The 9,678-nt window shown below is 47.3% G+C and overlaps 1 protein-coding gene across 1 annotated transcript in view; it reads left to right on the top strand.

Annotated features, from left to right (window-relative positions):
• Positions 1 to 265: 265 nt before the first annotated feature.
• The window catches only part of FNBP4 (formin binding protein 4), a 57,161-nt gene continuing 47,748 nt past the window's right edge, over positions 266 to 9,678 (top strand). The window contains exons 1-2 of the mRNA XM_017865729.1: positions 266 to 647; positions 2,410 to 2,502. Coding sequence (XP_017721218.1) covers positions 422 to 647; positions 2,410 to 2,502 — 319 coding nt within the window. The 5' untranslated portion in view covers positions 266 to 421. The remainder of the gene's footprint in view (positions 648 to 2,409; positions 2,503 to 9,678) is intronic.

Here is a 9,678-nt window from a genome sequence, read left to right as displayed (position 1 = left end):
GGAACGCTCGACCGAGAATAGCCACAAGATGGAGGACAAGAGAGTAAAGAAAAGGCTCCGGGAAAGCGCATGGGTGGAACCCGACGGAAGTGGGGAAGTCATTCTAATTCAGGCTCTACCCCACTATTGGCTGGACACTCATCCTTTTTCCTTTTCCATTGGCCACGGGTCCCTTCTCTGGGTCAAAACAGCCAATCACCTAGCGCCGTGGGTAAGCCCGCCCTTTCTCCCGGTGACTAGGAGCCAGAAGAACCGAGGGGCCCGAGGCGCTTGCGCAAGCGCGCGCTCGGCCGGTTGAAAGCGGATCCGGGCTGGAGGCGGTGTCGCGGTGCATGAATATTGATTGCGCGTCGCAGTGCCCGGCGCCCAGCGCCCGCCCCTCTCGGCCTCCCGACGCTCGCTGCTCGCGCTCGGGCTCGCGATGGGGAAGAAGTCCCGAGCGGTACCCGGCCGCAGGCCCATCCTGCAGCTCTCTCCGCCGGGTCCTCGGGGTAGCACGCCGGGCCGGGACCCGGAGCCGGAACCCGACACCGAGCCGGACTCAACGGCTGCGGTCCCCAGCCAGCCCGCCCCGGCGGCGGCGACAACCACCACCACCGCGCTGACTGCCGCCGCGGCCTCGGACGACTCGCCTTCAGAAGGCAAGGGTGCGCGGGGGGACCCGAACTCGAGCTCAGGGCTTGCGGCCTAGGCTCCTCAGGGCGCCTGGCCAGACCCAGCGAGGGAGGCGGGCGAGGTCGGCTTCTGAGGCCTGTCTGCTGCGGGACTGCAGGCGGGGCGGCCCTGGGCTCCGGGCCGCAGAAGGGCCAGGCCGTGTTCTGCGCCCTCGGCCCGGGCCAAGCCCGAGGCGCCATCTCTGGTGCGGGGCTTGCCCCAGGAACGTTTGAAATACGACCGAGGTTCGGACACCCTGAGTCTCCCAAACGCCCCGGGTCGGTTTTGGGTAATGCAGAGAGTGGATGTGAGGATGAGTTTCCGCGTGCGCGGCCTGTGACTGTGGACCAGGCCTTTCCACACGTCATCTGCCTCCTTTCGGTTTTGTCAAAACGGGGATAGAGACGTTTAGAAAAAGCTCTTTTAAATATTCCAGCCAGTAAGCATCCCTACACTAGCAAAACTCCTGGAGAAATGGAGCTGGTGGGTTTCTAAGTATTTGTGTGGTTCTCACCGGAGTGGTGCTTGGATTTAAAGTGACTGCGGGGCTAGCTAGGCACGGGAGGAGCCGCCACCGTTTCGGATGTTCAGAGATCACGCTGGGTCGTTAATTGCAAAAAATCTGCCAGTAGCAGTGTTTGGTGTGTCTTGTAAAGGTCCTATCATAGCCTGGAGAATACTTACTGTTTTTGTATGTATTTGTAAGTATTGCAGATGTAACTTTTTAAGAGTTTTGTTTTGTATTTTCGAGACAAGGTTTCAGTCTGTCGTCCAGGCTAGAGTGCAGTGGCGCGATCTTGGGCTCACTGCAACCTCCACCTCCCGGGTTCAAGCAGTCTTCCCACCTTAGCCTCCTGGGTAGCTGGGACTACAGGATCGTGCCGCCATGCTCGACTAATTTTTGTATTTTCAGTAGAGACGGAGTTTCTTCATGTTGCCTGGGCTGGTCTCGAACTCCAGGGCTCAAGCGATCAGTACAGGCGAGAGCCACCTCGTCCGGCCATGAAGCTGTATTAATAATTTTTATTTACCATGATCAGAGCCTTCCCTTGATGTTGAAGTTTGTAGGCAGATGAAAGACTCCAGGGCGCGGTGGCTCATGCCTGTAATCCCAGCACTTTGGGAGGCCGAGGTAGGCAGATCACTTGAGGTCAGGAGTTTGACCAGCCTGGGCGACAAGAGCGAAACTCCATCTCATAAAAGAAAAAAAAAGATTCCAGCTCCGTGTGTTTATCATCTCCCAATTATTTGGGTCAGCAAAATGTCCTTTTTTTTTTTTTTGAGATGAAGTCACCCTCTGTGGCCCAGGCTGCAGTAACCTCCCTCCTGGGTTCAAGCGATCCTCCTGCCTCAGCCTCTGGAGTAGCTGGGATTACAAGCGAGTGCCACCACGCCCAGCTACTTCTTATTTTTTTAATTTTTTTGTATTTTTAGTAGAGATGGGGTTTCACCATGGTGGTCAGACTGGTCTTGAACCCCTGTCCTCAAGTAACACCCCCCCGCCCCCGTCTTGGCCTACCAAAGTGCTGGGATTACAGGTGTGAGCGCAGCCGAAATGCACTTTTTTTAAATTGGTGGAACCTAGAGCTGAAAGGTTAAATGAACGGTTGATTTGTCTCCTCTAGTGTTTTCTCTGGAATCTGACTACAGTTTTCCTTTTTTTTTTTCTAATCCAGATGTGATTTGTCACCTCTAGTGTTTTCTCTGGTCTGGAATCTGACTACAGTTTTCTTTCTTTTTTTTTTTCTAATCCAGATGAACAGGAAGCGGTGCAGGAGGTTCCTAGAGTTGTTCAGAATCCTCCAAAACCAGTCATGACCACTAGACCCACAGCTGTTAAAGCAACAGGTATGGTTTGGTTTTGTTTTTTACATTTTTTCTCGCACGTCCTTCATTAAAGTCAAGTTGGGTTTGTACATAGAATGTTTTGTTGAATGCTTTACAGTTGCTAACATTATTTCTCCCAAAAATATGATTTAAGATTTTTTTGTTTGTGAGAGAATGTTGATGTATATACACTTTGACCAGTGCAAAATCTGTTGTTTTTCTTTACCCAAAACCTTTTTTACTATTTTTTTCCCTGATGCTGTTTTATAACTAGTTTTCTGGTCCTCCCACTAGCTTGGTGTTCATTAGGCATGCCAACTCCTATTTCTTTTCTAACACTCTGGCTTGATTGGTTACCTAACAAATATTGGTGGACCTGGAAATCGATCTTATTAAATATTTTGAAGTACAAACGAATGCCGTAGTTGCAACAGTGGTTTTGTATACAAACCTGGGTTCAATTCATCACTCTGGCATTCACACTTAGACTTTGGGACAATTACTAATTGGGTTGAACCTCATTAATCTGTAAAATGGATCTTTTATCTCTGAGATAGTTCCAGATGTGACATAGTAAGTGCTAAGAATGTTAATTTTCTCCACTCTGTGTATCTTGGAAGAGTAAAATGTGTTTTAATATTAAATACTCTATAATTTGTAGTAATTTCTTTTCAGTTCAGAAAACCTTTTGTACTATTTGATGCTTAAAATGATAGATGCTTATTCCTCTCTCCTACCATTTGCCACCTAAAAAAAAGCAAACAAACAAAACACCCCAGTGTGGGTTAGTTAGAAAGCTAAAATTTGAATATGAGAGAAATTTCAGAACTACATTATACCATTTTGTATTTGCAAACTGCATATGTTATTTCATTTGAGACTTAACACATTTAAAATATGTAGAATTTAGCCAGGAGCGGTGACTCACGCCTGTAATCTCAGCACTTTGGTAGTCTGAGACAGGCGGATCACCTGAGTTAAGGAGTTTGAGACCAGCCTGGCCAACATGGTGAAACCCTATCTCTACTAAAAACATAAAAATTAGCTGGGCGTGGTGGTGCACACCTATAATCACAACTACTCAGGAGGCGGAGGTTGCAGTGAACTGAGGTTTTGCCACTGCACTCCAGCCTGGGCAACAGAGTGAGAACCTGTCTCAAATAAATACATAAAACAAAATATAAATTTAAATGTTTCTAGGAGAAACTTCCTTGATTACTCCTGTGGTTTGAATGTCTTCTCATGATGTCAACACCTTCCATTAGGCCCCTACCTCCCAACACTATTGCACTGGGGATTTAGTTTCCAAAACATCCTTTTCAGGGGCACATTCAAGCCATAAGAGGTATATACCTAAGAAATAATTTACTGCCTGATATAGGTAGTTGATATACAAATTGTGTGGCATCATCCCTTAAAGGTAAGTAAGAACGTTGAGGTTTGAGGGGTCAACACCTCTCTCAAAAAAAGACTGCTAAAAACTATGGCTCTGGGCTGGGTACAGTGGCTCACACCTATAATCCCAGCACTTTGGGAGGCCGAGGCGAGCGGATCACGAGGTCAGGAGATGGAGACCATCCTGGCTAACGTGGTGAAACCCCGTCTCTACTAAAAAATACAAAAAACTAGCCGGGCGAGGTGGCGGGCGCCTGTAGTCCCAGCTACTCAGGAGGCTGAGGCAGGAGAATGGCGTGAACCTGGGAGGTGGATCTTGCAGTGAGCTGAGATCACACCACTGCACTCCAGCCTGGGCGACAGAGCAAGACTTCATCTCAACAAGAAAAAAAAAAAACTATGGCTCTGAAGAATGACCATGCATTCTCAGGCTTTAAGTAGCAACAAATCTTTTTTGTTTTTTTTTTTTTGAGTTTGAGTTTGAGTTTGAGTTTTGAGTGCAGTGGCGGGATCTTGGCTCACTGCAACCTCTGTCTCCCAGGTTGAAGTGATTTATCCTATGTCACCCTCCTGAGTAGCTGGGATTACTGGCTCATTTTTGTATTTTCAGTAGAGACGGGGTTTCGCCATGTTGGCCAGGCCCTCCTGAGTAGCTGGGATTACTGGCTAATTTTTGTATTTTTAGTAGAGACAGGGTTTCACCATGTTGGCCAGGCTGGTCTTGAACTCCTGACCTCAAGTGATCCACCTGCCTTGGACTCCCAAAGTGCGGTGATCACAGGTCTGAGCCACCATGCCTAGCCTGCAACGCATCTTAATCTTAATAGTAGTCAAGGACTTGTTCTTACAACTCCAGAATTTAAGTGATTTTTTTCCTCCTTAGCCTTCCAAAGTGCTGGGATTACAGGCATGAGCCTCTGTGCCCAGCCCAGGAGCTTAGTTTTTAACACCCCCCAAAATGGAGTTTTTAAAGAAATGAAATTCTTGCCAGGCATGGTGGCTCATGCCTGTAATCCCAGTGCTTTGGGAGGCTGAGTTAGGAGGATCACTTGAAGCCTAGAGTTCAAGACCAGCCTAGGCAGCAGAGAGACCCTCATCTCTTTTTTTTTCTTTTTTTCTTTTTTTTTTTTTGAGTCAGAGTCTCTGTTGCCTAGGCTGGAGTGCAGTGGCGTGATCTTAGCTCACTGCAGCCTCTGTCTCCTGGGTTCCGGTGATTCTCCTTCCTCAGCCTACCAAGTAGCTGGGATTACAGGCCCACACCACCATGCCCAGCTAATTTTCGTATTTTCAGTAGAGACAGCGTTTGCCATGTTGGCCAGGTTGGTCTGGAACTCCAGACCTCAAGTAATCTACTTGCCTCAGCCTCCCAAAGTGCTGGGATTATAGGCGTGAGCCATCACGCCTGGCCGAGACCCCCATCTCTACAAAAAAATTAAAAATGAGCTGGACGTGCTGATCACCTGTGGTCCTAGCTACTTGGGAGACTGAAGCAGGAGGATCGCTTGAGCCCAGGAGTTCGAGGCTGCAGTGAGCTATATGATCATGCCACTACAATCTAGCCTAGGTGACATAATGAGACCCTGTGTCAAAAAAAAAAATTTTAAAAATAGGCGGGGCACGGCGGCTCATGCTTGTAATCCCAGCACTTTGGGAGGCTAAGGCAGGCAGATCGCAAGGCCAAGAGATCGAGACCAGCCTGGCCAACATGGTGAAACCCCATCTCTACTAAAAATACAAAAATTAGCTGGGAGTGGTGGCACACACCTGTAGCCCCAGCTACTCAGGAGACTGAGATGAGAGAATCACTTGAACCCAGGAGGCGGAGGTTGCAGTGAACCAAGATTGTGCCACTGCACTCCAGCCTGGTGACAGAGCGAGACTCCATCTCAAAGAAAAAAACACCAAGGCCGGGCGCAGTGGCCCACGCATGTAATCCCGCACTTTGGGCGGCCAAGGTGGGCGGATCACAAGGTCAGGAGTTCAAGACCAGCCTGGCCAACATGGTGAAACCCCATCTCTACTGAAAATACAAAAAAATTAGCTGGGTATGGTGGCACGCACATGTAGTCCCAGCTACTTGCGAGGCTGAGGTGGGAGAATCACTTGGACCCGGGAGGCGGAGGTTGCAGTGAGCTAGACCACGCCATTGCACCCCAGCCTGGGTGACAGAGTAAGATTCCATCTCAAAAAAGAAAAAAACGGCCAGGCGCTGTGACTCACACCTGTAATCCCAGCACTTTGGGAGGCTGATGCTGGTGGATCACCTGAGGTCTGGAGTTCAAGACCAGCCTGACCAACATGGAGAAACCCTGTCTCTACTAAAAATATAAAACTAACTGGGCATGGTGGCACATACCTGTAATCCCAGCTACTCAGGACGCTGAGGCAGGAAAATCACTTGAACCCAGGAGGCAGAGGTTGCGGTGAGCCAAGATTGCGCCATTGCACTCCAACCTGGGCAACAAGAATGAAACTCTGTCTCAAAAAAAAAAAAAAAAAAAAAAAATTAAATTCTTGGAGTTCTTTAGTACCTGCTCATAGGTCAGAGTCACCTGGCCAGCTTTGTTGTTGTTTTTAATACATTTTTTTTTTCTTTATATAGACATTGTCTCACTCTATTGCTGAGGATGGTCTCAAGGAGGCTCAAGTGATCCTCCTTACTTGGCCTCCCAAAATGCTAGGATTATAGATGTGAGCCATCACGACCATCCTGTTGTTTTGTTTTAAGATTTCTCTCTCTCTCTTTTTTTTTTTTTTTTAACTTTGAGATGGAGTCTTGCTCTGTTGCCCAGGCTGGAGTGCAGTGGCATGATCTTGGCTCACTGCAACCTCCGTCGCCTAAGTTAAAGCAATTCTCCTGCTTCAGCCTTGCTAGTAGCTGGGATTACTGGCGCGTGCCACCATGCCTAGCTAATTTTTGTTTGTATTTTTAGTAGAGACAGGATTTCAGCATCTTGGCCAGGCTGGTCTTGACCTCCTGACCTCGTGATCCGCTCATCTCAGCCTCCCATAGTACTGGGATTAGAGCGGTGAGTGACTGCACCCCGCCTCTAAGATTTTTCTGAGATAAAGCAATTTTACCTGATAATGTGAACGTTTATTTTCAGTGTTATTCTAACTTCATGCCTGTTAGCAGTATATACTCTGTATTTTCTGAGGTTTAATTAAATTTTGTGTGTATTTTATGACTTGCTTTTATTCCTTTAGCATTATTTTTAATCCCTTTAGTAATATTTCATGTGATTCATAATAGTCTGATTGATCACAAAATGGTAATAAATCAGGTATGTCCTATAATTTGCTTTGCCAGTCCACTGTTTGCGAGCATTTGAGTGTTTACAAATTTTAGTTGTTTAAAGCAAGCCACCAGAAGCTTTGAGCAAAGTTTTTTTGGAGTTATGTCTTGTTATTTTAGCCTCAAAGATGAGACTGTATAAAAAAACTTGAGTTTTGTAGCTCTTGGAACCTGTTGCCAAATGTCACTTAAGATATATGGGATCTAGGCAGCCACTGTGGCTGCCGCCTGTAATCCCAACACTATGGGAGGCTGAGGGAGGTGGCTCACCTGAGGTCAAGAGTTTGAGACCAGCCTGGCAACATGGTGAAACCCTGTCTCTACTGAAAATACAAAAGGCCGGGCGTGGTGGCTCACGCCTGTAATCCCAGCACTTTGGGAGCCTGAAGCGGGTGAATCACCTGAGGTCAGGAGTTCTAGACCAGCCTGGCCAACATGGTGAAATCCTGTCTCTATTAAAAATACAAAAAAATGAGCTGGGGTTGGTGGTGCACGCCTGTAATTCCAGCTGCTCGGGAGGCTGAGACAGGAAAATGGCTTGAACCTGGGAGGCAGAGGTTGCAGTGAGCCAAGGTCGCACTGCTGCGCTCCAGCCTGGGCAACAGTGAGACTCCATCTCCAAAAAAAAACAAAAAAACAAAAAAATAAAAAAATTACATTGGCACACACTTGTAATCCCAGCTACTTGGTAGGCTGAGGCAGGAGAATTGCTTGAACCCAGAAAACAGAGGCTGCAGTGAGTCAAGATTGTGCGACTGCATTTCATCCTGGGCGACAGAGCAAGACTCTGTCTCAAAAAAAAAAAAAAAAAAAAGTTTGATCAACTTATGATGTCTCTCTGAATTTCTCACAAACACTAGGCTTAATAATTTTCATTTTCTTGGCTAATTTATTATGTTTTTAGGAGTGTAGAATAAGTTTTATGTCCATAGGTGAAAAGCTCTTAGGTTAAGAAAGGGAATAGGCAGAGCCTATTTTGCCTGTGGACCTGGGGAACTACCTCTTGTTGGGGAATTTTGTAATGAAAATACCATGCGGCTTGCCTGATTGAAACTTTTTACCAAAAGTGATTATATCTATGATTGTCATTAGAAGTGTTTTTATTTTTAATTAATTTATTTTGAGATAGAGTTTTGTTCTTGTTCACCAGGTTGGAGTGCAATGGCACAGCCTCGGCTCACTGTAACCTCTGCCTCCTGCGTTCAAGTGATTCTCCTGCCTCAGCGTCCCGAGCAACTGGAATTACAGGCGTGCACCACCAACCCCAGCTAATTTTTTTGAATTTTTGGTAGAGACAGTTACCGTGTTGGCCAAGCTGCTCTCGCACTCCTGACCTCAGGTCATCCGCCCGTCTTGGCCTCCCAAAGTGCTAGGATTACAGGCATGAGCCACCATACCCAGCCAGTATTTTTATTTAAAAATATGATTTCCCACCCTCCTTTCCAGAATCCATCAGTACTGAATACTAAAGTGCAGCATTTTTTCATACAGAAGTTTCTCCTTTGGTAGTTCTGCTCTTACAAAGCCGAATACCTTTTGTTCAGAACATCAAGAAAATTGGGCCGGGCGTGGTGGCTCACACCTGTAATTTCAGCACTTTCGGAGGCCAAGGCAGGCAGATCACTTGAGGTTAGGAGTGCGAGAGCAGCTTGGCCAACATGGTGAAACCCCATCTCTACTAAAAATACAAAAAAATTTGCCAGGTGTGGTGGCGCACACCTGTAATCCCAGCTACCCAGGAGGCTGAGGCTGGAGAATCGCTTGAATCTGGGAGGCGGAGGTTGCATTGAGTCAAGATTGCACCATTGCACTCCAGCCCTGGGAAAGAAGAGCAAAACTCCATATCAAAAAAAAAAAGCCGGGTGCAGGGCTCACACCTGTAATCCCAACACTGTGGGAGGCCAAGGAGGGCAGATCACTTGAGGTCAGGAGTTTGAGACCAGCCTGGCCAACATGGTGAAACCCCATGTCTACTAAAAGTACAAAAATTAGCCAGCTGTGGTGGCATGTACCTGTTAATCCTAGCTACTCAGGAGGCTGAGGCAAGAGAATTGCCTGAACCTGGGAGGCGGAGGTTGCACTGAGCTGAGATTGTGCCACTGCACTCCATCCTGGGTGACAGTATGAGACTCCATCTCAAAAACAAAAAACAAACAAAACAAAAACAGGCGGGCGCAGTGGCTCACACCTGTAATCTCAGCACTTTGGGAGGCTGAGGCAGGTGGATCATGAGGTCAGGAGATCAAGACCATCCTGGCCGATACAGTGAAACCTCATCTCTACTAAATATGCAAAAAATTAGCCAGGTGCGGTGGTGGGCGCCTGTAGTCCCAGCTACTAGGGAGGCTGAGGCAGGAGAATGGCATGAACCCAGAAGGCAGAGCTTGCGGCAAGCCGAGATCGCACCACTGCACTCCAGCCTGGGCGACTGAGCGAGACTCGGTCTCAAAAGAAAAAAAAAAGAGAGGCACTGTCTAAGAAACGTCCGTGCAAATTTTTTCTCTTTT

The sequence above is a fragment of the Rhinopithecus bieti genome, unplaced genomic scaffold (genome assembly GCF_001698545.2).
Source record: "Rhinopithecus bieti isolate Rb0 unplaced genomic scaffold, ASM169854v2 scaffold_81727, whole genome shotgun sequence".
NCBI classification, from domain to species: Eukaryota; Metazoa; Chordata; class Mammalia; order Primates; family Cercopithecidae; genus Rhinopithecus; species Rhinopithecus bieti.
The sequence above is the reverse complement of the archived record's forward strand: the minus strand, read 5'-3'. Positions and strand labels throughout refer to the sequence as shown.